Source organism: Pipistrellus kuhlii, unplaced genomic scaffold, assembly GCF_014108245.1.
Source record: "Pipistrellus kuhlii isolate mPipKuh1 unplaced genomic scaffold, mPipKuh1.p scaffold_m20_p_5, whole genome shotgun sequence".
Taxonomy (NCBI): Eukaryota; Metazoa; Chordata; class Mammalia; order Chiroptera; family Vespertilionidae; genus Pipistrellus; species Pipistrellus kuhlii.
The window spans coordinates 66,343,216-66,370,481 of record NW_023425551.1 but is presented as its reverse complement, the minus strand read 5'-3'; the positions used below and the strand labels follow the sequence as shown (position 1 = coordinate 66,370,481).

General features: G+C 44.9%; 1 protein-coding gene across 5 annotated transcripts; it reads right to left on the bottom strand.

Annotated features, from left to right (window-relative positions):
• Nucleotides 1-2,933: 2,933 nt before the first annotated feature.
• Nucleotides 2,934-26,782, bottom strand: LOC118705446 (glutathione S-transferase alpha-4-like). 5 transcript variants are annotated; one of them, XM_036414220.2, is made up of 8 exons: nt 26,641-26,759; nt 18,892-18,960; nt 17,713-17,819; nt 16,291-16,342; nt 12,596-12,728; nt 9,919-10,060; nt 4,681-4,812; nt 2,934-3,209 (listed from the first exon to the last, which is right to left on the bottom strand). In XM_036414220.2, exons 3-8 carry the CDS (start codon nt 17,797-17,799, stop codon nt 3,087-3,089), a joined length of 669 nt encoding a protein of 222 aa, XP_036270113.1. In that variant the 5' UTR covers nt 17,800-17,819; nt 18,892-18,960; nt 26,641-26,759; the 3' UTR covers nt 2,934-3,086. The 5 variants fall into 5 exon arrangements, with proteins under 5 accessions (XP_036270113.1, XP_045428675.1, XP_045428674.1 ...); XM_045572719.1 differs by lacking the exon at nt 26,641-26,759 and adding an exon at nt 24,851-24,869; XM_045572718.1 differs by lacking the exon at nt 18,892-18,960 and having other exon boundaries at nt 26,641-26,782.
• Nucleotides 26,783-27,266: the final 484 nt, after the last annotated feature.

Sequence of the window (27,266 nt, the reverse complement as noted above, 5' to 3'; positions counted from 1 at the left end):
CCAACATGGGAGGGCAAGCTGGTCAGGCTCTGCATCCCAGGGTCTCATGGCAGAGAGGCCCCAGGCCTCTAGGGCCCCAGCCTCCATCTCTGTGGATATGTTCAGCTCACTGGCTTCACTCACCCTCCTTTTTCTGCCCACATTCAAGGCTCCCTGGTGTGGAGGGAGTGGAAGCAGGGCCTTGAAAGTTGCTGGATGCTGTTGGGTCTCTGAGCCCACTTCCTTGAGCACCCAGAGCTACACAGTCAGCCCAAAGAGAACCCCATAGGGAACCTCAAACGGGGAAAGACTGTTGTGGAGCGAACGCGAGTAAACGACCACTGGAGTTCAGACCAAATTAAAACTTAGGGAGACTTTTTAATAACCGGCCAGCTGACTGCTCTCTCCAAGCAGCCCCGAGAGCAGCCCCGACCTTTTGGGTCCGACAGTATGTATGCCCACTCACTACCTGCTGTTTTTGCAGAGCAAACAATTTTAAAACAATTTAAACAAAGTAGTTTTTCTTAAGTAAAGTCAGCATGTCATTTATATGGGGTCCTGGCTCCTGGTGGAGTAAATAACTGCATCCCGTTATCAGGAAAGTTGACAGTGATCCATCTTGTAGGGCTGACTGACATCCTGTTCTCAAGGAAACTGACAACGATCTATCCTGTAAGGCTATTTTGTTAGTTGCAGCTGGGATTTATGGCCAAGTTGACTAGGAGGAAGCATGCTCAAAAATTCCCACTCTCTAACAAAGACCTATAAGAAAGACACCAAGTCATACCTACGGGATTGTGGGACAATGAATGTGGCCAGCTGTGCCTGAGTCAGGTGGCTCTGGGGTGTGTTTGGGAAGAGCATGCCAGCTTGGGGTCAGGCCTAGGGCTTGTGTAGGCCCCCAGGCAAGGAGTGAGAACCTAGGCAGTGGTTGTTTTCAGCAACAGCCTGAGGAGTCAGGGGGATGATTTTATTGTTCACTGTATAAGCATTCAAAAGTGTTTGAATTATCTACCAAGACCTCATGATTGTAATAAAAAGAAATTGGCTTACAATTTTGAGTCATTAAAAATAATTTAGCCAGGCTAGCATGGCTCAGTGGTTGAGCATTACGAATGAGGAGGTCATGGTTCAGTTCCATTTAGGGCACATGCCTGGGATGTGGGCTTGATCCTCAGTAGCCGGCGTGCAGGAGGCAGCCCATCAATGACTCTCATCATTGATGTTTCTATCTTTTGCTCCCTCTCCCTTCCTCTCTAAAATCAATTTTAAAAATATATTAAAAATAAATAAATGAAATATAATAATAATTTCTTTTTCCACTTAATTTCTCTGAGCTCAGTCTCTGCTCCGGGGGAAGTCAGCAGAAAAAGTCACCCCCACACAGATGAGGAGCCTTGTCAAGCCCATCTGTCTTATTCATCAGGTGTGAGTTGGTCATGGCTTTGTCCGGGCGGGAATGAGGTGGGATCATTAGCTAAATGGAATCCCAGGCTGGGATCTGGCCACACTGGAACCAGGAGCTCAGGTCCTTGTGGGCTGGGGTCGGGATGCTGAAGGGCCCAGCTTGTCATAACTCTGTTGAACAGCCCATGGTCTGAGGAGGGGCGGGGGGCTGAACTGGGCAGTGGGCGGTGTAGGAGGCCATGTGCTGTGGTGGCCCTGAGGAAATGGCCTGAAGGCTGGTAAGACATTAAGTCATTTCATAAGTGAGGATGTATATGTGGATACACGTTCAGAAACTGATCAAGCCTGGGCGGAATGTCCAGTGTAGAGCTGGTGGGATTGTGTACCCCAAGCCCTTGGCAGGAGCCCTACTCCCTACCTGCTCCACCCACTGGGAACCACAGCTGTGCCTGTATCATCACCCTGAATAGGGAACCATAGCTGTGCCTTTAGCATCACCCTGAATAGTCACCCATCTCCAATCAGCCTCCCATCTCCCACCAGAGGCCCCCTGTGCGGCTGAGCTTACCAACTTTGGAACACAATAGTTATCCTTAAAGAAAGTATGTCAAGCCAAGACCGGCTCAATGGATAGAGCGTCAGCCTGCGGACTGAAGGGTCCCGGGTTCGATTCCGGTCAAGAGCATGTACCTTGGTTGTGGGCACATCCCCAATGGGGGGTGTGCAGGAGGCAGCTGATCAATGTTTCTCATCGATGTTTCTAACTTTCTATCCCTCTCCCTCCCTCTCTGTAAAAAATCAATAAAATATATTTTAAAAAAAGAAAGAAAGTATGTCAAGCCAAGGGAATCTCTGGGCCAATGTGCATATTAAATGGTTATATCTTAATCTCAGCCTTGGAACTGTTTCACCAAAACAAACCCAGTCTTAGCAGCTATGTTTGGTGGAATAGGTTTGTCTAATTGTCCAAGTTAGTTTGTTTGTTTTTATCAGGGTCTCAAAATGGTGTCCCCAGGACATTCTCTGTCCCCCACACATCCCCTTAGGACAGTGTTTCCCAAAGTGTGGTACGAGTACCCCCAGGGGTACGGGAAGAGTTTGGTGGGGGTACGCGTTGCACTGGAGTTTGGTGGGGATATGCACTGCACCATGCTTAGCTGTGCCTAATTCTACGTTCTCATGAGTACAAGGGGTACTCAGCGTTACGAAAATTATAGAAGAGGCACACATATGTCAAAAGTTTGGGAAACACTGCCTTAGGATTTACTGCATCATCCATCCTCTTCCTGACAATTTGTCACTTGCCACTTTTTTTCTATCCCAAGTATTCAGCATCGGATGGGTGCTGGAAAAATACAGCCCCTACCCCTGCCAAAGCTCTGCTCACCCTTTCCCCAGTGGTTCTGACCTGGATACAGACAACATGGACAGGGCCCCATGTAGGCCACCGCCCTAAATATATCAGCTTCCTTCTCATCATACTTTGATCTCAAAAAAGTTCTAAGAATCATCCACAATGGACAAGTTTAAGAATGCTCACATACCCAAATGGTTTCATGTTTCATTTAATTGGCATTTGCTGTTGATGGCAGTACTGCTTTGCTCTTTTCAGACACTTTACACCTAGAATCTACAGTGAGCTCCGCACGTGTGATGCTGTGACTGCTCGCGGCTGTGTGCCACAGCGAGGCCTGCTGCCATTAGAACTGCAGAACGCGCCTGACCAAGTCAACATAGTGGCTATCCGCAGGTGGCTTCCTCTGACTCCCAGGCTGCAGGAACTTCTTCATTGTAGGGATGTTGCTGATTCTTGCTTTAAATGCCTGGAATGAGAAACAGCAAAATCAGGGCCTCAACAGTGGTCACAGCCTTTAAGAAAAATAAAAACTTTGTCATGAGTGGAGGTTACTTAGACCAGCGGCGTATGGAGCCCAGAATGTTGAATCTGAGTTAATCCCTCAATGCATGTTTCCTGATATTTCTGAAAAGGATAATACAGTGCTAAACAATGGCTGGTGTGTATAGCCCGAGTTAAATTATCTTAATTTTTAAAAATCACTGTCATAATTAGGCAGTGCATGTTAAAAACTCAAAAAATTCTTCAAGCTGCCAACTCCTGTTCTAGGAATTTATAAGGGAGTAAGTAAAGGTGCTAGCAAAGAAATAACCATAAGAATGTTACCACAGCCCAGCCAGGGTGGCTCAGTGGTTGAGTGTCAACCTATGAACCAAGAAATCACCAGTTCCATCCCCAGTCAGAGCACATGCCCAGGTTGTGGGCTCAATCTCCAGAAGGGGGTATGTAGGAGGCAGCCAGTTGACGTTTCTCTCTCATAAATGTCTCATTGAGGGACTTTGTGGGGGCCCTGGAGTCAGGGGGACTATCAGGAAGCAGAGTTGTTTGGTAGAAGATGGGAGGGAAACAACAAAGACATCCTTGCTTCATCAGGAAAACCTCAAAGTGCTAAGCAAATAAACAAAAAATGGAGAGTACTTAAAAAATGAAAAACACATTAAATGTTTATGCCAGAAACCAAAATAATCTATTCTTTTTTCTTTTCTTTTTTTTAAAATATATTTTATTGATTTTGTACAGAGAGGAAGGGAGAGAGATAGAGAGTTAGAAACATCGATGAGAGAGAGTCATCGATCAGCTGCCTCTTGCACACCCCCTAATGGGGATATGCCCGCAACCAAGGTACATGCCCTTGACCGGAATCGAACTCGGGACCTTTCAGTCCCCAAGCCGACACTCTATCCATTGAGCCAAACCGGTCTCAGCTCTTTTTTCCTTTGTAAGATTTTATTTCCTAACTAGAGGCCCAGTGCATAAATTCCGTACACCGGTGGGCTCCAGCCAGCCCCTCCCCTTATCAGGGTACATGGGCCCATCAAAGGTCAGGCCAGCTTGGGGGAGGGACCATGGGCAGTTAGCCAGCAGGCCCTGCCCCCAATTGGTGGTGGGGGGCAATCAGGGGCAGGAGTAGGGCTGGTCAAGGGGAGGAGCTGTGGACCAATGGGGGTGGAGAGGCCGATTGGGGTTGGGGATGGCCACAGTGGGTGTCATAGTGACCCATCATTCCGGTCATTCAGGCGTTCTGGTCACTGGCTTTTTATATATATAAAATGATCCTATAGTGTGAGCAGGAGAAAATTACAAAATGAATAAAATAATGATTTTTTTAAAACAGTCTTCTTGAGTTCCTTCTGAGATTGACCTGGAGGCACACTTTGTTCCATTCTTTGTTTTAACTCATTTTCCCCCTGGGTTTTGTGTAGATGTTAACACACTACCTTTAGCAGAGGGAAGTCCGAGAGAACAGAAGCGTTGAGTTCTTCCACCATTAAAATAGCTTCTAAGAGTTGTACATCCGCCCAGCTGAATTTGTTGCCAACAAGGAAATCCTCTCCATGTTCTTTCAAAATCTGCAGAAAGAAAAATAACAAAGAATATCAAATAAAAGTAGAGACTATTTTGCCTGGCTAACCACTTACAAAACATGTACAGATCAAATTTGCTAAATAATCTTTGTCTTGATAATCCTCAAGAATGCTGGCAACAACAGGATGAAACCAATACTCTCACACATCGCTGTAAGTTAGCACCATCTTTTGGGAAATTTGTTAGTGATTATCAAGACAGCATGAGTGGGAAGTGCCAGAATGGAGCTCCCTGTCATGAGACTAGAGCTGGTTAAGTAAAAGTGTCCCTACCTACCAGAAGAGGGCAACACAAAGGTCATGATTTGCACTACATTTACAAATAAATCAAAAATGGGAGACAAGAAGTCCAAATGTGGTGAATATAAAGAAAGTAGCATTAGCGGAGACCGGTTTGGCTCAATGGATAGAGCGTCGGCCTGCGGACTGAAGGGTCCCAGGTTCAATTCCAGTCAAGGGCATGTGCCTTGGTTGCAGGCACATCCCCAGTGGGGGTGTGCAAGAGGCAGCTGATTGATGTTTCTTGCTCTCTATCCCTCTCTCTTCCTCTCTGTAAAAAAATAAATAAAATATTTTTTTAAAAGAAGAAAATAGCATTTATCTTACTTTCCTACAAAAACCATATCCCAGGGAGGATCCAAGATGGCTGCTCGGGTAGACATCTAACCACAGCAGCACACAACAATTTCAATGGAATACAACTAAAATGTAGAGTGGACATCCCCCAGAGCTACAGGTAGTCGACTGACTGAAAATTCTACAACAAGAAGGAAAGAGAAAACCAGAAGGAAAATCAGAGGAGCTGAAAAAAAGCCTAAGGTACGGAGACATGCTGCGTGCCCGCACCCGGGCCCGGAAAGGTCACAGCCGGAGAGGAGGAGAAGGCTGGGTGCCTGCCTGGCTTTCCCTAGCAGGAAGGAAATAAAACCCCCAGCCTGGGCTGAACCCCCGAACCAGCAGTGCTGAGCCCCAGTTATGGGCCAGACCCTGGGGACCCTGGCTCCGGCAGGGGGAGACGGGGCTGTGAGGCGGAATCCCAGGGGAGCGGCGAAAAGCAGGGCCCCCGCCGGAGTCGCGCCTACATTGCGCGCAGAGGACTGAATGTTGACTCTGATGCTGGATTACCCTAGCCAGAAGAAACAAAGCCTCCGGCAGCGCTGAGCCTCAGTTCGGACTGCTCTGAACCCCAGTTCTAGGCCAATCCCTGGGGACCCAAACTCAAGCAGAGGGAGACGGGGCTGTGAGGTGGAGTCCTGGGAGAGCGGCGAAAGGCCGAGCCCCCGGAGTCGCGCACATTGCTTGCAAGGGAAGGAATGTTGACTCTGATGCGGGATTGCCCTGGAGGGAAGGAAACAGGAGCCCCGGCCGTGTTGGGCCCCAGTTTCAACTGCTCTGAACCCCAGTCCTAGGCCAGACCCTGGGGACCCAGGCTCAGGCAGGGGGAGACGGGGCTGTGAGGCGGAATCCCAGGGGAGTGGCGAAAAGCGGAGCCCCCAGAGTTGCGCACACTGCGCGCAGAGGACAGTCTGTTGACTCTAATCCTAGACTCCCCTAGCGGGAAGGAGAAAAAAAAGCTCCAGACTGGAGGAATGCGAAAAGGAGCAGGAGCCCCTGCCAGACACGAGCCAGCCGGGCACCAACAAGGAGCCGGGTGATGCGGCCCCCGGGGGGGGGGTGCCCCTGAGCCTTCGACTGCTGAGCACGGGCAACGGAGCCAAGGCCAGGGGCTGCTTCCTGGGCGGCGCCGACCCCGGCAACAGGCTGAAGCAGCGCAGGAGCCTGCAGAGAACAAAAGGGTGCCACAGGCCAACCTGCTGAGCTCCCAGGACAAGGAGGAAGAAACCAAAGAAGTTCTCAATGTGAAGAAATCAAGTGAGAGAAAAAGATAGTAAAATTACTTAAGAAAGAATACAAAGAAGATCTTGAAAAATCAAAGACTAAGACAGAACTCAACTCACCAGCCAACATTGCAACATAAATGCGTTTTTTTTAAAAAAGGACAGAATGTTGGAACAGCAGCGGCCAGGCCTAGAGTGGCCAGGCACAAGGCAGTGGCAGCCGAGCCCGGAGCAGCAATGGTCAGGCCCCAGAGCAGCAGCAGCCAAAACCAGAGCATCAAAAGCCAGCACTGGAGCAGCCAGACCTGGGGCAGTGGCAGCCAGGCCTGAGGCGGAGGTGGCCAAGCCCAGGGTGGCCAATCCAGGAACACCCAGACCCGGAGTGGCCGGGCCCAGAGAAGCCGGGCCCAGAGCCTGGTTGGGAGCAGCCAGGCCCAGAACAGCAGTAGCCAAGCCCGGAGCATCCAGGCCGGGAGCGGCCAGACTCGGAGCGGCCAGGCCCGGGGCAGCCGGGCCCAAAGCAGCCGGGTTGGGTGCAGCCAGGCTCGGAGCAGCAGCTGCCAGGCTGGGAGCAGCCAGGCCCGGAGCAGCCACGTCTGGTGCGGCCAGGCCTGGAGCAGCAGTTGCCAGGCTGGGAGCGGCCAGGCCTGGAGCAGCCGGGTCTGGTGTGACCAGGCCCGGAGCAGCGGCTGCCAGGCTGGGAGTGGCCAGGCCCGGAGTGGCTGGGCCTGGAGCAGCCTGGCCCAAAGCAGCCGGGTCAAGTGCAGCCAGGCCCGGAGCAGCAGCTGCCAGGCTGGGAGCGGCCAGGCCCGGAGCAGCGGCTGCCAGGCTGGGAGCAGCCAGGCCCGGAGCAGCGGCTGCCAGGCTGGGAGCGGCCAGGCCCGGAGCAGCGGCTGCCAGGCTGGGAGCAGCCAGGCCCGGAGCGGCCGGGCCCGGAGCAGCCGGGCCCAGAGCAGCCGGGTCAGGTGTGGCCAGGCCCGGAGCAGCAGCAGCCAAGTTCAGAGCAACTAGGTCAGGAGCGGCAGTGACTAGACCCGGAGCAGCTGGTTGTGGAACGAATCAGAGCAACAGAGGCCAGGCCCGAAGCAGCCAGGCCCAGAACAGCTCGGTCCTCGCCTGCCCCTGCCCCACGGCTGCCTCTCAGACATGGCTGGAAACTTTTGTGGGAACTTGAGGGTCTGCTGAATCAAGTGATGAAGGCTTAGATCTGGATGTGTTGAGTTAGTATAGGGCTGGGGTGTTGATCTGTGAGTGCCTTGGGTGGGGCCTGGATGAGGCTGGTTGACCTATTTGGAAATGTCTTTTGTGTGAAGTGTATCATTGGGCATGTGGAGGTATTATTGATATGAGAAAATGCTAAGTAACTGATTTACTATCTGAAAAGGGATTTACTATCGGGGAAAGGGAGGGAGGAAGAGACTGAACATAAACTGTGCACCTATGGATGAGGACAATGGGGGATGGGGAGGGGGTGGAGGGTGGGATGGGAACCTGGTGGAGGAGGGAAGAAATGAGGAACCTTTGTAATAATATGAACAATAAAGATTGATTTAAAAAATAATAATAATAAAATAAATAAATAAATAAAGTTGCAAGGAGAGATAATATTCCCAAATATTACTACTGGAAATATAAAGTGCTGTAAAAATGTGTGGAATGCAAACCGATAATCCATATAATAAAAGGCTAAAATGCAAAAAACAAACAAACAAACAAAAAACATATCCCAGAGTAACCAAATACATTACGAGGGGAAGAGTCATTTATCGAAAGGATTCCAGCTAATAAATGAAGAGCAATTGGCAGGACTGGGATGTCAACATTTGCATCCACTGATAAATCAGTGGGTCTAGGCACTGATTATAAGTTACATTGAGTCATAAGAACAGTGACAACCAGATGATATGTGCTTCCTAATGAACTACACAATGCCACCGATGAGGTGGTCTGGCCAAAATACATCAAACTTAAACCTGTGAAGACTCTAATTCTAACTCCCAATTGACAGAAAATCTAGGGAATGAAAGAGTTATGTTGCAGTGGTAAAATCCAGACTGTGAGAAACTCAGCAAGACAAATTCAAGAGGAAGGAGGAGAGAAAGCAAGAGGAAAGAACTTAAAATTAAAAGGAGCTATTTTAAAATATTATGTAATTGACTAATTACAATAAATTAAATTGAGTTTGTACCTGATTTGAACAAATGAATTGTTTTAAACATTTTGGGATGTGCTGGGATTAGGCCACACTTATTTCAAAATTTATATCATACAGCCCAGTTCACAATACCATAACTCAAATAATCATACTAGCTTTTCCCCTTTTCAGTGGGAGGTATTTCAACATCACCGCACATTGTCCCCAAATAAACAGGAACTTGCTTGTCTAATACTCTAAGGTTCTGGCAAAACTCTTCATTATAATTTGGTCAATAACAAATCATTCGTTTTCAAGGCTAAGACTGAATTATTCTGAATTATACCACAGAAGTATGTTGTCCTGCAAACCTTTATATATGGAACCCTATACTAATAAGGCTTTATCATGTGGCATGCTGCCCTGCTGGAACTTTAAGATATACTGAGAAGACATCTGTAATTAGCATTTGCCCCAAAATGATGTCAGAAAAAAGTTGTAACTTTAAGAGGTTTTTTCTTTTGAGTGAGGCATGATTAGCCAACAGCATTAAACCTTAAAAAAATATCTGACACAATGAATTGAAATGACGCCTTGGGTTGATCGTTTTTTGTTGTTTGTTTGTTTGTTTGTTTGTTTAAATCAGAACAGAAATACTGTGTCCTTTCATTGCACTAGGCTTATTCTAAATCTGTTTTGTTGGGGGTTCCATAATTAGACATGACATTTGTTTTGGAATCCTTATTAAAGTTTTAGTCCAGATGCAGGAAAGCTCTAACATGGTTTCTGTCTTTTTGGATCTCAGTCTTTTTAAATATTCTTATCAGCAATCTGAAATGTCCAAGACCTGGATCCCTGCAGCCTGGAAAGGGGAGGTAGGAGCTTGCCTTGCCCCGCCCCTCTCCCCCGCTTTCCCTCCCAGCTTCGTCCTTCCCTTCTCCATTTCCGCTCCGGGAAGAGAGGAGGATTAGAGGGTGGTCCCCATATGTATCAGCTCTCCTTGTCTACCTCCTCTCCCCCTGCCCGGCCCCACAGGATCTGAGTACGCAGCTGGCGCTGGAGCATCAGGGCACCTGCCACACCGCTGGGCCCCACCAGGGATGGATCCCTGCAGCCTACCTTTTCAAAGACGGGGAAGTAACGGGTTTTAGCTTTTGTCACGATTAAAGCGATGTTCTCCTCTTTTTCCTCTGGGGGTTTGAACGCAGCCATCATGATCATCCCCATGAGGTCCTGAGTGCCATCGGCATACATGTTGATCCTGGCAAACACAGTGTGATTTTTTCTTTTTCAACCTGCAACTTCTATGGTTTAATAGGAGTTGGGGCAAATGACTTGATTCTCCCTCCCTTTGTGTCCACGCTCAGGAATGACTTCTGAACCCAGAACCAGCCAAGTGATCTTGGTAAAGTAGGGTCTCTGGAAATGTTTAGTGAATAAAGGAACACCCAAAAGAACTGATGAGTGCCTCTAAGTTGAAATCTTCCATAAACAAGCAATTAGATTATTATGGATTTAAAAACTGAAATGAATGTTTACCAAAAATACAAAACAATTTAGTACCAGGACCTTTTCACTTGAAAGATATGTCATGTATCAGGTCTTCTGTTGGCCTGGCATCTGAGAAAGAAGCTTACTTTCCTAGTCAGGTCAGACAAGCAACTCATATTGTTCTCTTAAAATGTTTCCTTTTTAAAAAGATGTATTTTGGCAAACACTTTTTTAAAAGGTTATTAAAAATCTAATCATAGTAGATGCATTACTATTATTTGTTGCCCTATTGGTACGCTATGCTACTTATTTCTGCAAACTCGTTAAAGGTTGTGTATCTTTGTACCCCCACTATTTGCTAATTGTCCAACAAATGTAATGGTCTTCTTGGTTTTTGTCTTTCTTTTTAACATATATAAAATAATAATGTACTGTCATTGTCCTAGCTGAGTTACAAATGCTTTTTCTTCCAGGTTAGATTGCCATGTAGCCTGTTTGCTTCAGTCTATTATAGTTTATGCCCAACCTGGAGCAAAGGATATTAATAGTGCTAACGACAGTTTCGGACACACCTCTTGGGAAAAAGCCCCTGGTACTTAAAAAACAATTAAAAATATGCATTGAGACAACGAGAAACAGACTGTTTTTGCACGTTAGTATTTGTTTACATTGTTATAAAAGGATTCTATTCATACGCAGTGTTTGAAATTGCTTCCGTGGGTGTATACCCTTGGGATTGCCAGTTAGAATGACTAAATCCGTTTTAAAGATAGAGCTATGGGAAGGATGGGGTAAGCTGCCTCTTTTTATGGACTGCTCATTGCTATGTTATGATGTCTCCTTTTTCTGAACAATTGAGTTGGGCCTTACTTCTACCAAGTCTTCTATATTTACTGACCATCCCACTATATCCATGCTTATGTGATAACATAAGAGACCACTGAAAGTGCCCTTTGACCCCAAATCCAGATAAACTTTTATAGTTATATTTGTTTTATCTTAAATTTACTTACCTCCTGTGAAATTAAACCAATCATCCAAATAGCCACAAATATTCACCCTCCAGAATTTGCGATAAAACCTGCAGTTTCTTCCATCAATAGATGGGGTCTGTTTCCTGGGCTGCCTTCGTAACTTGTTTTGACCAATAGAATGAGGTGGAATTAATAAGTAACTAGATTTTAGCCTAATACTTAAGAGGCCTTCTGTACTTTCACTCTCTCAGAACCCTGTCTAGCCTCCATGAGACAAATTCAAGATGAGCGGATGGGGCCCAGGTGGTGTGGCTCAGTGGTTGAGCATTGACCCAGGAACCAAGAGGGCACTAGTTTGATTCCTGGTCAGGACACATGCCAGGGTTTCGGACTCAATCCCCCGTGAAGGGCATGCAGGAGGCAGCCAATCTCTGATGTTTCTCTATTGTTGATGTTTCTCTCTATCCCTCTCTCTTCCTTTCTCTCTAAAAATCAGTAAACACATACTTAAAAAAAAAAAAAAAAGATGAGAAGATTGACAGTGTATGGTCCATTTGCCTCCCAATCAATATTCAGCCAGCACCCATAACCAGAGCCTCCTGGTTGACTACTGGTTGACGTGTGAGTGAGTCCAATCAAGGTAAGTCTGGCCCAGATATGCCCACCACTCAGATGATCCATAGACTGGTGAGTATTAATAAACACTTGCTGATTTACATCCTTGGGCTTTAAGATGTGTTACACTGCATTATCTGCAGTAATAGCTCAATGCTCAATATTTATTTATTAGTTCATTCATTTCCACCTTCATGTAGAGTAGTTTCCCAGGTCATTTTATGAGAAGGTATTTTGTTAGGAGTGGAAAGAGACTATGAGAATGTTGAATGCAGATTGCGATCAGCAGTAAAAGAAGCCTAGAGTCTTTATTCAGAGTTAAGTATAAGTCATGGTGGGTGTAACAAGAGTACACCTCCCCCTTGTTCCCTTGCCTTCTCCCCTCAGTCCAGGCTGAAAGGCTACAGCTGAACCAGGTCTCAGTTGGTGCCTACAGAGGCCTAGATAAGAAACAAGTACAGCCAAAACCGGTTTGGCGAAGTGGTAGAGCGTCGGCCTGCGGACTGAAAGGTCTTGGGTTTGATTCCAGTCAAGGGCATGTACCTTGGTTGCGGGTGCATCCCCAGTGGGGGGTGTGCAAGAGGCAGCTGGTCGATGTTTCTCTCTCATCAACGTTCCTAGCTCTCTATCTCTCTCCCTTCCTCTCTGTAAAAAATCAATAAAATATATTTTTTTAAAAAGAAAAGAAACAAGTACAGACATAAATCCTATGGTACCTGACTGTCTCCTTCAGGTCCTTTCCATACAAGTTGTACTTGGCAGCCAGGTAGCTGAGGATGGCTCTGGTCTGCGTCAGCATCATCCCATCAATTTCAACCAGAGGCACTTGGCCAAAAAGCAGGCATCCATCTGTGGTTTGAGCAAAGAAAGATTAAGATACTCTCCTTCCATGGCTGTGGTAAGCCTGCAAAAGTGTCCACTTTTAATTTTGTTGAATTATTTTTAGTTTTTATTCAAAGTGGTGAGTTGAAGACCCCAGTTGTTGAGAAAATAACTACCATTTGCTTAATGGAAAATCTGAGATATGCTTGTTGGTTTCATGCATTTTTGTGTGTTGATTAGTCGTGATTATTTAATTAAAAGAAAAAACAATACATGTTTTTACTGATTTCAGAAAGGGAAGAGAGAGAGAAATAGAAACATCAATGATGAGAGAGAATCATTCATCAGCTACCTTCTGCACCTCGCACTATGGGGATGGAGCCCACAACCCAGGCATGTGCCCTGACTGGGAATCGAACTGTGACCTCATGGGTTGACACTCAACTACTAAACCAAGCCAGCCTGGCTGTTTGGGACTTTCTACATTTACTGTGACTGATTCTCAAAGTTTAGAGTGTACAAGAATCACCCGAAGGAGGTGGCTGTTAAAAATATTCATCCTCTTCCCAGATATTCTGATTCAGGGGTGGAGCCTGGGAGTCTGAATTCTTTAAAAAGAACATCAGGTAGCACTCTAGGTTCATACAACATCAAGATGATGTGAAGCTAAGAACCCCGGCGTACTCGGGCCTGAATGTCAGCTTCAGCCCTTTTCAGCCATGACTTACTTACTTAGAGCTTCAGCTCCCTTTCCTCTAAAATAGTAATAATACTGATCTAGCAGGATTTCCGAAAAGATGAAACAAGATAACATTAGTAAAATGCTAAATACTGTCAACAGTAGATGTTTAGTAAAGTCAAATTTTCTTCTTTATGAGTGACTGCCTATATAAATAATGCATTTAAAAAAATACTACAGTCCTAGTCTATTTGGCTCAGTGGACAGAGCGTCCACCCTCAGACTGAAGGGTCCTGGGTTCAATTCTGGTCAAGGGCATGTACCTCGGTTGCAGGCTCAATCCCAGCCCTGGTTGGAGTGCATGTGGGAGGCAAATAATTAATGTTTCTCTCTCTCTCTCTCTCTCTCTCTCTCTCTCTCTCTCTCTCTCTCTCTCTCTCTCTAAAAATCAGTGGGAAAATATCTTGGAGTGAGGATTAACCAAAAATAAATAAATAAATAAATAAATAAATAAATACTACAAATAGTGCTCTTTTCATGGGGTCTGGAAGAATTGAATAGACTTTATGTTTCATTTATACCTCTGCATTGCTGAGATTAAGGAATTTGACCCAGAATAAAAACCAGATTCACTATGCATTGGCAAAGGCCACAATTAATTTCCCCAATTTCACTACCTTTCCTGCTGTCCTTAGTGAAAGGGAGTAGAGGACGATGGGAAGAACACCAGTGCAGAAACCAGTAAGAGCTTCCAGGGAGCCAGTGTCCCTGTCTAGCTGATGATGTTGGGCAAGTCTCTAAATTCTCTGAGCTTATTCTCTGATCTGTAACACTATCTGTCCTGTTTTTACTGAGTTTCTTTGCATAGAAATAAGATCATACAAGTAACCATGCTTTGTAAATATGAGTACTGTGATTGAAACATCAATTTCCTAAAAAGTCCCACATTTGTCCAATATTGGAGGAGTATCCAAAGCTGGGCTCTACTGCTTATGATGCAAATATCCATTAGAATCAGGAGCTGCTGAAACCGGTTTGGCTCAATGGATAGAGTGTTGGCTTGGGGACTGAAGGGTCCTGGGTTCGATTCCGGTCAAGGGCATGTACCTTGGTTGCGGGCACATCCCCAATAGGGGGTGTGCAAGAGGCAGCTGGTCGATGTTTCTCTCTCATCGACGTTTCTAGCTCTCTATCTCTCTCCCTTCCTCTCTGTACAAAATCAATAAAATATATCAATATTAATTAAAAAAAAAAAGAATCAGGAGCTGATGATAGTCTTCTGAAGGATTAAAAAAAATCTAAGATTAAGAGTGCAGAACAGGCTGTTTGAGATCATTTTGTTCAAAGCATTCATATTTTAGACAATGGCAGGGTGAAGGCCAAGGGAGGCACAGGTGCTTTGCCCAAACTGACAGTCAGGGGCCAGCTAAGCCAGCAGCATGGGCCTCCTGACTCCAAGCCCGATGGCCCAGTGACCTTTCTGCTGTCCCTCTCTGCCTTTTGTTCACAAACAGCAGGAATGGCCAGGAGAGTGTCCCAAACGCAAAGCAGCATCACAGACTCAAAGAGAGCGGGAGGATTTTAGAGGCTCTTCGGGGAGTACTCCTGCCAGAATGATCATGGGTGAGATTATGGAAATACATTCAGTTGTTTATTCAATATGAATGTATTTAATCCTTAATATGCACCGTAACTGTCCTTGTTTGTGGGAAAATGAGGCAGAAATAAAGAGGAAGAGGAGCTTCAGGGGGATTCCTGGACAAGAATTGGGGAAGGGGTAAGTGGGCCTTCCCCACTCAATAAGATCTGGCACATTGCAATCTATGACCATAGAGATTATATTTATATTATGGTAAAAAAGATACTTGTGTCAACTATATGTTAATTAAAAAAAAATTTTTTTTTAAAGACAGGATGTAGAGAAGTTAAGGGTGTTGCCCAAAGTCATACAGCTTGTAAATGGAAGGTCTGCTGACTATTGGGTGAACGTTTTCCTTAAAAAAATAATTTGTCAGCCTGGCCCATATGGTTCAATTGGTTGGGCATCATCATGTGCACTGAAAGGTTGCTGTTCAATTCCCAGTCAGGGCACATGCTGGAGTTGCAAGCTCAATTCCCTTTAGGGAGCATTCAGATCAATGCTTCACTCTCACATCAATGTTTCTCTCTCCCCCTCTCCCTTCCTCTTTCTCTCAAATAAAAAAAAAAAACATAAAACAATAAAATAATAATAGTAATTTGGCAATTTCATGATTATTTATCAGCAACAATGGGACACTCATGTTTCCTTAGATAAGAAAAATAATGTTATAGCTGTTAGAAATTTGAAAGTACTCTTTTTTTTTTTTTTTACTGAGAATTTTTTTCTGGGGAATTGTATGGATTAAAGATGTCTTCTAGGATCCAAATTTAAATTTGGATCTTTTCTATAGTCTTGATTAAATTGTGACCCTAATAAGATAATTTCCATTAAACTGTTAAAACCACCAAGAACAAATGGATATGAATGATGAGAACTAGAAGGTATCTTAGGCCAAATTTCCTTTCCTTCTTTCTCCTTCTCCTTCAGCTCACTGGATCATTATTTAAGAATTCTTAAATAATTCTTCAGTTGAATGGGGAGTTTTGAACCAATTGGCACTGGTCACCCATATTCATGCATCTTATCCAATTGGGTCTGGGGTCGTAACCTACTTGATAAGCTTTTATGGAACTAAAGAGACTATGCAGATGACAAATTTAGCTTCGTGCCAGGGACACAGTTAACAGACAACCCATGTTAGCAGTCATCTGTATGTCTTTTCTGGTAGTTGGCATTCTAGAGTTCTGTGTTTTATAATGCAATGAGTACTTCCAGAAACACATTTCTGTTTTTTCCAATAAGATGAGATTGAAAAAATATAGGCTTACCCTTCTGCAACTTCTCATATTGCTCTCTTGTTTCAAGAAATTCTTCTTCAAACTGGATAAAGGACAGAGACATTGTTATAACTTTAATATGGTGCTGAGAGACAGAGATATGAAGGGAGAGAGAGAGAGGAGGAGAGAGGGAGACAAACAGAGAAGGAGAGATATGGAGAGAAATGCTCATGGTATAAAATGTCCAATGGCTTCAAGAAAGGAAAAACTCAAAAGGCGACCCTGCTAGCGGTTCTCAACCTGTTAGTCGCGACCCACAAGTTGACAACCTCTGCTGTAGAGCCTAAGACCATCGGAAAACACAGATATTTATATTATGATCATTAACAGTAGCAAAATTACAGTTATGAAGTAGCAATGAAAATAATTTTATGGTTGGGGTCACCACAACATGAGGAACTGTATTAAAGGGTCACGGCATTAAAAAGGTTGAGAACCACTGGCTTAGAGTCACTTGGGACTGGAACCCCTTTTTGCTCTTGGCCTACTTAAAGCATGCCCCACAGCCCCCATTCATATTTTTCCTTTCTTTGCCTTAGCTCTTTCTTCTCTCCAAACTCTTCTCTTTTTCTCCAACTTCCCCAAATGATTTCCCTTCTCTTCTGTTTTTTCTTTTATTTCCTCTCTCCCTTCTGTTATTTCCCTTCTAATCAGATTTCTCTTTGATGTTCATATATTCAATGAAAGGGGTCCAAAGATCATTACTCAGGTGAGATTAATATCACTGATCGATGGAGTTTCTAAAGCTTTTGTGAAAAAGAGTGACTTTTGTCCCTCCAACCTCGAGATGGAGGCAAGATAAGGTGAGCAATGGTAGGAGAGAAGTCCCTAAAGGGAATAGAGAAAATCCAAGTTCACGAGCCCTTGTTCCAGAAGAGATGACATCGAAAGAGAGAAAAGGAAGTCCATATCTGCATGAAACCAAACAATAACACTTGTGAAAATATATGAAAAGTCAGTGGAGAGGGAACTCAGAGTTAAAAAAAAAGATCCCAGTGGGGCAAGCTCTTCAGAGGGTGATTCAAGGGGAGACCAGAGTGGGCCTAGGATTCCAGTCCGCAGCCCTGGGTAGCACATGACTGAGATGCTATGGCAGAGCTAAAGAGACCCCAGGAAACCAGCTGGGCCAGATGGAAGAAATGATCCCTATAGGTTTCCTTTCTCTCCTTTAATGACCCACCAAGATCCTTCCAGCCCTACAAAGCTCCCAGAACACCTTCCTTGGCTTCTGCCTTCCCACCCCTGTGTAAACCAAAGACCATGATACCCTCCACATCGCTTACAAAGGAAGACAGCTGGAAAGAGAAAGAGTCAGTATGGCTGGAAGGCACCATCCTGAATTTTGAAAAGGGAAGAGGCTCACTTCACTCTCACCCAAATGGCCCTCCTTCCTTTTCCCAGTCAGGAACCAACCTCCACGCCAGCTGCAGCCAGCAGCCAGCGGATCGACTCCATCCTGCCTCGGCCAGGAAAGTACCAGAGCTTGGGTTTGGCTGCCATGATGCCGGGCTCAGGGTTTCCTAAGGACCAAATAAGATGTTTAAAGAGCAAACTGCTGAAACTGGTTTGGCTCAGTGATAGAGCATCAGTCTGCGGACTGAAAGGTCCCAGGTTCGATTCCAGTCAGGGGCATGTACGTTGGTTGCGGGCACATCCTCGGTAGGGGGTGTGCAAGAGGCAGCTGGTCGATATTTCTCTCTCATCGACGTTTCTAGCTTTCTATCTCTCTCTCTTCCTCTCTGTAAAAAATCAATAAAATATATATATTTTTTAAAAAGATGTTTAAAAAGCAAACTAACACACACCTTATGGAGTGTATCTGTTTGTAACAATTCCAAGACAGGCGAAGAAAGCTGTTGTTTAGGGATGCAAAATAGTAGGTAAAACTATGCAGAAAAGCCAGAAACTAATGATCCCAGAAGAAGGATGGTGGTTACCTCTAGTGGGAGAATGCAGGTTATGATTGGAGGAGCTTGAGGCATCCTGGGATGCTAATAATGTTCTATTTCTTAAAACAGAATTAGTAATTAGCCTTTATAATTTATTTTTAAACTGCATATAGCCCTAGCTGGTTTGGCTCAGTGGATAGAGCTTTGGAATGTTCAACGAAGGGTGTTGGGTTCGATGTGTACCTGGCTTTGAGACTCAATCCCCAGTAGGGGGCATGCAGATAGAAACTCATCACTGATGTTTCTATCTCTCTCTCACTCTCCCTTCCTTTCTAAAATAAATGTAACTACTTTAAAAAATTAAAAAATAAATCACACATAAATGTTTTTGCAATCTCCTATATGCATGCATACTTTATCTCACAATTTAAGGGGGGGAGGGAGACACAGGTTATACATATCAAGGTTTTCTGTACATCTGAGAGACTGCCTCTGGTATTTTGAGAAAAGGAAACAGGAGTTAATATGATGGTTTCATTAATGATCTAACAAAATATAACCTTTTCTAACAGCGGCAAGGGGCTGGGCTTGTTTGGATAAAATGTTAGGTGGGACTTGGGGACTCACATTTCTGCCAAAGACTTTCCTGAGTGCTGGGAAGCATCGACACAGACCTACACAGGACCAGCATTCAAGTCCTTACCTGGCCAGCAAGGAGCTGGGTAAGCTTAGGACCAGTTCACTAAACCTTGGTCTGCCTTTATGTTCTTGTCTATAATTAAGAAAAATTACACCAGGAGAGGAGAATGATAATGCAAGCAGACCTGGCAGTACTCTCTGCCTCACTGTCACAGAGCCTCAGGGATTATTACGTTAGTGACCCTGTGTAAGTCACAGGATTATTGGAGTGATCAAATGGAAAAAAGGTAAAGTGCTCTGAATAAACTAAAGCTCTTTACCAACTTAGAGAGTTGTTGGGTTCCTTTACCCACATTTGTCCCTCAAGCTCCATATGCTTTAAGAAAACTTCCAGCAGGCAAGCATACTTTCTGGGGACTCAGTGCGCGAGGCTCTGTGGCTGGGAGGGTGCTCAGGAAGTATCAGGAGAGCACACGGATGGAGAGGCTGGCCTCAGCTCCCCAGGCGGCACCTGCTGTGCTCCTCACCATTGTCCAACCTTCGTCCACCTCTCCAAGCCTCAGTCTCCTAATCCTTAAAATGGGGTAATGGCTGGGAGGATTAGGTAAAAGTGATAGATGTAACACATACGATATCTGACCCATATCAAGTGAAGTCCTCGCTTCTTGAAGCAAATTGCCAGTGGGTTTAGCAATTCTTTGAGTTTTTTTATGTTAAGGTAAGTTTGCCTATCAGCTTTACATGGGATTTATAAGTGTTTGTTGCAAATGCAATTGATGTTTGCAAAAGGGAGCTAAAACTTTTTGTGAATCTGACTCCATATTGTAATACAAGATATTCAACCAGTAAAATCTGGGGTGGCTTTTGCTTTTGTTTTGTGAACAGAGCATTTTCATGGTTCACTGTTACAAGGAAATGTATTTTGTATTTTATGTACAGACTTTGTGCCCACAGCTTCCCCCACTTCACTGGCCCCTTGCACATTCTCCTGGCACCTGGGAGATGGAAGGGTGTAACTTTGAAGACCCAGGGCTGAATTACAAGGAACAGAATCACTCCCCTCCGTGCCTTCACTTCCAAGACTTAAATGGTGCCGAGGGAGCCATAAAAGCCCAGGCTTAGAATGAAGGAGACCCCATCTCAGATAAACAGGCCTAAAACCAGCAACCCTCCCTTCTAGTCCAAGAGAAGGAAACTTTTTTCTCTAGTTGTTAATAATCAGCCATCGTTTCTTGGAAAAGTCCCAGCAAAATGTTGAAGTACCCCATAAATAAATCACAGCTATGTCTGGTCGAGCAGCCACCATTCCTCATCTCTCAGTCTCGGCTGGCTCCGTGGCCTTCTAAATGGGATGATTTTTTAAAAATATATTTTATTGATTTTTTACAGAGAGGAAGGGAGAGAGATAGAGAGCTAGAAATGTCGGTGAGAGAGAAACATCGACCAGCTGCCTCTTGCACATCCCCCACTGGGGATATGCCTGCAACCAATGCACATGCCCCTGACCGGAATCGAACCCGGGACCTTTCAGTCCGCAGACCGACGCTCTACCACTGAGCCAAACCGGCTTCGACTAAATGGGATTTTTTAAGGGACTTCAGTCCCCATGTCCAACCCCTCCCAGGAAGGGCTGTTCCTTCTAGAAGGACTGAGCACTGAGAAGGAGCCCCAATGCCTCTTATGAGCTCATACCCCAAGAACCAGCGGAACTCTTCACTGCAAAATTCTAACGAGGGGAACATCTGGAAGGCAGGGGTGATGGTGTAGTTCTTCCATCGCTTATAGAACCAACTCAGACACATGGCAGCTGTCACCTCAATGTGCCACTTGGAGATACGTACCAGTTTCTGAGCGTGTTCATGTTCTGTGTCCCATCTTTCATTCTCTCAGCATCAACCATTTAGTGAACTCCTACTATGGGTATATGTTGTGCTAGGTTAGGCACTCCAGGCATACAAAGATAAATAACAAGTAATTCCTGCCATCAAAAACCTTACGTATATCTAGAGATGGAAACATCCTGACTAACAAGAGGTAAATCAGAATGAAATGGGTGTTTAACAAAAGCACGAACAGATCTGTTTTACATACAACTGTAAAGCTACTTTTGCCCCACCCTGTCTATATGTTTGTTCCTCAGCCCTACTCCCTGCCCCGTGGCATTATAGGTTAAGGACAAAACCAAGTCCTTTAACCCTGCATCCTTGACCTCTAATGAATGTCAACAAAGATTAGGGTTAATTACAGCTTGGTAATACGGAAGGCCAGCTTTGTTTACCCTTCAAATAGAAAACCCAATTATTCTCATTGTTAAAAAAGAAAAAAAGCACACCACCAAAGCTTAAAAGAACAGGTGCAGTGGAAGCTTTCACTCCGGCTGGCCGGCCGTGGGAAATGAAGAGGAGGGAACAAAGGAGCAGCGCCTTCTGGATTTTACCCAAGGTGCAAGCACTCTGAGCAAGAGCTGCCGGAAGACCTGGAACCCCGGGCCTTGAGCTGAGTATAAATCCATTCCCATCTCTTCAAAGCTCATGACTGTGCTACTGATGTTGACCAAAAGGTGTGTCCTGAACTCAGCCAACCTGGAAGGGTCCCCAGAGAGGTCAAATGACATTGGGAACTGAGTCTCACCTGCTAGGGCTCGCAGACTTCACCTGTGAGCAGCTTCACCTGAGAAGAGAGTGGGGTGCCTTTCCCCACCCGAAGTCCCAGGGACCCGCGCCTCAGGAGGGTCAGCAGGAAGCAGCCATGATGGCATGACAGCCTTTGGAGAGTCAGAGGGTGGTCCTTGGCTAATAAATATGCCCTAATTTTTTTAGAAAATAGAACATGTATCTATTTTACTGTGAGTCCTAGGCACCCACAGTGAAAGCGTATTTCAGCTCTACCTCTCACTTGAGCAAGGTTTTTAACCTCTCTGTGCCTCAGTTTCCTCATTTGTGCAGCAAAGCTAATAGCTCCTAATTCATTTGATTAGATATGAGGTGAACATAAGCTAATGGGTACAGACTGAATAAATGGTGCACGCACACACCTGTGTCTCCGCTGCAGCGGCAGTCATGTGTGCTTCCTAAAGGAGGGACGGCATTCCCTGCCAGTGTGTTGGACCAGCAGCAGCAGCTTCGCCTGGAAGCGTGTTAGACATGCAGAAGCACAGTCCCTGGGCCCAGTCTGTGAATCAGAGTCTGCATTTTTCAAAACATGCCCCGGCGACTCACTTGTATAATTAAATCAAGTTTGAGAAGCCGAGTCTAGAATGCAAACCCAACTAACCTGCACCTGGGGCTCAGTGTGAGGCTCTGGGTCACTCTTCCCAGAGACTGCTGGGCAGGCACAAATTGCAGAGCATGGCATTTATCAGGTAGGCGCAGCAAATGGCAACATGCTGGCGTTGTGGGTGGCTCAGAATAGAGAAAGAAGGGCAGAGGGAACTGGAGAAAACTGTAAGTAAATTTCCCATGTGAGATCATTTGTACTGATCCCCCTCTGAGAGGAGTTCCACTCGGCTGGTGTGGCTCAGTGACTGAGCATGGGACCATGAACCAGAAGGTCTCAGTCCAATTCCTAGACAGGGCACATGCCTGGATTGTGGGCTCAAACCCCAGTAGGGATCATGCAGGAAGCAGATGATTAATGATTCTCTCTCATTATTGATGTTTCTACCTCTCTCTCTCTCCCCTTCCCTTCGTCTCTGCAATCAGTATTTTTACTAGAAGCCCGGTGCATGGGATTTGTGCACTGGTGGGAGGCGTGGCAAGCAGAGATTGGCCCGCCGTGGGAGCACCACTCATCCCAGGAAGCAGCACTCCCACTGTGGAGTGCACTGACCACCAGTGGAAGCTCCTCTGTGTTGAGCGTCTGTCCCCTGTTGGTCAGTGCATATCATACGGACTGGTTGACTGGTCATTCTGTTGTTTGGTCACTGAGCTTTTATTATAAAGAAGGATATTTTAAAAAGAGAAATTCCTAGGATATGAGCAAGTCCTTCTTCAATTCCCAATGTTAACAAAGTATCAGATATGTAGGTTCCAGCCCTGGGCACGTCTTGAAGAAATGTCAGTCCTCAGCTATAAAATGAATTGTTGGTCGAATTAGACAATTTCCTTCATTTCTTCCAGTTTTAACAATCCTTCTGATATTGTTTCTCTTCCCTCATCTTCATTCTTTGGTCTATGCTCCTATCAGCTGAATGCATGTGTCGGGAAAGCAGCCAATCTTTTGGGGGTGAAATTCTAGTGAACTGACAATGTCTAACAGTTACTCTGGATGATTTAGGCAAAACAACACATATTTTTCTCTATTATTTGAACAGGTAGGCATAAAGCGGGCTTTTATTGACTTTTCTGGATTATAAAAATTCAAGGGGTTCATTTAAAAGGTTGCCAGTTTTAGCAACTATTTTGGGTCAGAATTCAAGATGTCAATTCTAAATCTATTATCCATAAAAATCGCCTTAACATTTACTCTGGCTTCCCCAATGGATCAGAACGGCCTATCTGCATTATAACCAGCAGATCAAAACTTGTCACAGAGACAAAAAAACTTTCCCAGGTAACCCTGTATTCCCCACAGAACTGTACTTTGCTAGTTTGGAAAGAAATACTTTTTTTTTTTTTTTTTTACAGAGAGGAAGGGAGATGGTTAGAAACATCAATGAGAGAAAAACATTGATCAGCTGCCTCCTGCACCCCCCGCCACTAGAGATGTACCTGCAACGACGGCACATGCCCCAGACCGGAATCAAACCCCGGGCCCCTCAGTCCGCAGGCAGATGCTCTATCCACTGAGCTAAACCAGTTTGAACTCATTTTAGCTTTAAGAATATACTGCTTCAGAGCACAACCAAGACTTTCAGTATAGCTTTAAAGTTGGTCTGTTTTTACTCGGTTATGAATTATTTCGTTTCTATTTTGCAAATATATAACAATAGCAAAGCACTTCATTCATTAGATCTTACATATTCAGTATTTGAATTTCATCAAAGGGAAAGTCTCCTACATAAAACTTGCTCCTTTGAAAAAGAGCCCAAGTATTTATATGGAATTTTTAGTACACAAACCCAGCTGAACAATATTCCTAGGTGGGGAGGAGGTGCGTTACTGATGGAACAGGACGATCAGGAGGGAACTCTCAGCCAAGCTCACATGCTAAGCATCTTCTCCAGAGAGCTTTATATTTCAGTTTCAGATCCTACGTTTCCTTTCCATGAGGGTCTAATGGATTGATTCACATTCCCAAAACCCACACGAGGTTCGCTTATTCTCCCCTCACCCCCCAAGACTTACAAACTTACTTATAGGAAAGACACAGCCAAGAAAGAGACTTTTCATTTACCTAGGTCCCCAAGGCTGCTCAGAGAATAAGCCATGTGAGTTGCCACATGGCCAGAAGCTGTTTAAAGTCCTAGAAAAAAATGGTGTCAGGGCCTGACTCAGAGACTCCTGCTTTTCAGCTTGCAGTTCCCCAGGCATGCAAGACCCCAGAGGAAGATCCCAGGGCAGATTATTTGGATGAAATCTTCCAAGCATAGCGGAGTAGACACCTAGAGGTAGTTTACCCATTAGCAGCCCAGCACAGAGCAGGTGGCATCTCTGTTTTTTCAACTATAAAAAAATACGAGATTTGTCTAAAAGGGAAAAATGTAATGGCTCAAATAGTAATACATGTTTATGTTCTGCTAGGTCTGTTATGTCCATCAATCAACTGAAGCACCACTGTCCTATCACATGTAATGTGTGACATGGATGTGAGGGACATTCATGTCTGGTACCATGTGATCAGGCATAGGCAGTGAAAGTCTTCAAAAGGCCTAGATGTAACCAGCCATACCGTGTTCATTTATGTATCTATTCTGCAGGGAAAAGATATCTGTTCCTTTCACTTGACACAGGTAAGTTTAGAAATATAGGCATTAAATTAAGCACAAAGTTAAAACAATTGCTTGACTATAAGCTGCATATTTGGCCACAAAATGTAACTACCCAACCAAGCCCAAAGAAGTATACAAAAAATTAACCACTAACCTTATCACTTCCTGGCTCTTGTCTCTGGTGTGGTGGGGGACGAAGTGAAGGTTTATAACCCTATCAGTCCAGTTTCAAGCTCCGCCCTCTCAAGGGATTAGCCAGTGAGTATTCCAGTTTGTACACGCCCCAGGGCTTCACTTTACATCCATTATCAGTGTATCTGATAGCTCACCGAGTTACCCAGGGAAGAAGAGAGGAAGACTCCACTGGCTCACTCAACACTGAGGGCCTGTTCCGGCCCTGACTCTAGAATGGTGGCCATGACAGGCCCGATTCCTACACCTGTGGTGTTTCCATTCTAGTCGGGGAAGATGGGCAGTATAAATACATAGAAAATAAATGTAGTATGTTCAAATAATACCAGCAACAATATATCAGATGATTACAGCTTATGGGTAAGTGAAATCTATGATGGCAATATTATAAGGGGCAGGAGGGAGGAATTGGGAATGCTGTGTTATAAGGTGCCTGTGCTACCTGTAAAGCAGTATAGTGTTATTTGATAGTGGTCTTAGTGTAGCTTAAATATATATATATTGCAAACTCTAAAGCAACACATTAAAGTTTAAAAAAATATATAAGCTATAGCAGTAGCTGGTTTGGCTCAGCGGATAGAGTGTTGGCCTGTGGACTGAAGGGGTCCTGAGTTCGATTCTGGTCAAGGGTACATGCCCAGATTGCAGGCTCCATCCCTGGTAGGGGGTGTGCAGGAGGCAGCCAATCAATGATTCTCATCATTGATGTTTCTATCTTCCTCTCCCTCACTCCCTCTCAGAAATCAAGAAAAATATATATATATTTTAAAATGAGCTATAATTGACATGCTAAGAAAAAATGGAACCATATATAGGCTCAATTAAAACCAAAGAATGCAGAAAAAGAGGGTAAGACAAAAGAAACAACAACAACAAAGAACAAGGGAAACAAATAGAAAAGTTACAAAATGGTAGAAATGAATTCAGCCATGACAATAAGGATTTTAAATGTGGTCTTAAATACATCAATTAAAAAACAAAGACTACTGATGAACAAAAACAGACCCAGAGAAAGAGAAGCAGCGATCAGACTTTCAAACCTCAGAGGGAAAGTAGGGAAGGGTTGGGAGTAAGGGGGAGAGATCAACCAAAGGACTTGTGTGCATGCATATGGGCCTAGCCAGTGGCCATGGACAACAGGGGGATGGAGGCATATGTGGGGAGGGGTTTGGGATGGGAATGGGGGAATGAGGACAATTATGTGATACCATAATCAATAAAATTAATAATAATAATAATAATAATAATAATAAGGTAAGACAAATTAAAACAAACAAAAACACAAAGACTACTGGTGGACTGAAACCAATTATATTTTCTACAAGAAACCCATGTTAAGTATAAAGACAGAGACTGATTAAACAGATAAAATTGCCAGAGGGTGTCAAGTGCTCTGAAGAAAACCGAATGAGAAAGAGGCAGTTGGGTGTTCGGGGAATGCTGCAGGCCTGTTTTGAGGGACTCCCTTAGGTGGGGACATGGGCGCCCATAGGATAAGAAGAAACCCGCCCTGCAATCTCCTGGGCACATCCGATGAAGAGGGAACACCAGCAAATACCAGGGCCCACACTGGTTGTTGTTTGTAGCAGGCCCTGCCCAGTGGAACTCACTTTCTGCTCTGTTGGGTTTCCCAGGAGGCTGGCCCCTACCAACCGCCCCAGCCAGGCAGCAGGAGGAGCTCAGGTGTTCCTCCAGGCACCCAGTCTGCCAAAGCCTTTCTGAGTGGCTAATGCTGGGTCCCAGGCTTCTTACCCGCTGCACCTCCTCCTCCGTCACAGACACAGAGCCTCACACCATCAGCTTTCCCCTTTGGTCCCAGACACCAGGCCTGTGTAACCTGATCTATTTATACATGGCTTTGCCCTTTAACCTCACTGGTTCGCCTGACCTGAGGGGAGTGGCGGTGTGTGTGTGTGTGTGTGTGTGTGAGCGGGAATTTATTGCCAATATGGCAACTGAATTGCACAATTTAAGGTCATGTAACCATGAGCAGGAAAAACATGGGAATCTGTCCTCACTGGAAACAGCCCGCCTCTTGTGTTTATTTTCTGTAATCCTCTAATTCAGTGCAGAAGCCAAACTTCCTCCTGGCTTTTCCTCAGAGAGCCGGCATTGAGGGCCCCCTGGTGGCTAAGAGAATTAAAATCCAAAGGGCAGTGTTGACAAAATGGCCTAAGGTCTATACAGCAAACCCTCAATTTATATTGTCAGGGAGTGGCACCGGAGAGTAAATCATATGGAAACAGTGTACAGTAGTCCAAATGTGCTGCCATCCTACTCAATCCCATAATACAGACCTCTGGGCGTTAAGGATGTCCGTGTCTGGTTCCATGGTGTAAATTAGTCTTCAAATTAGTGTAAACGTTTTTCTTCCTGGC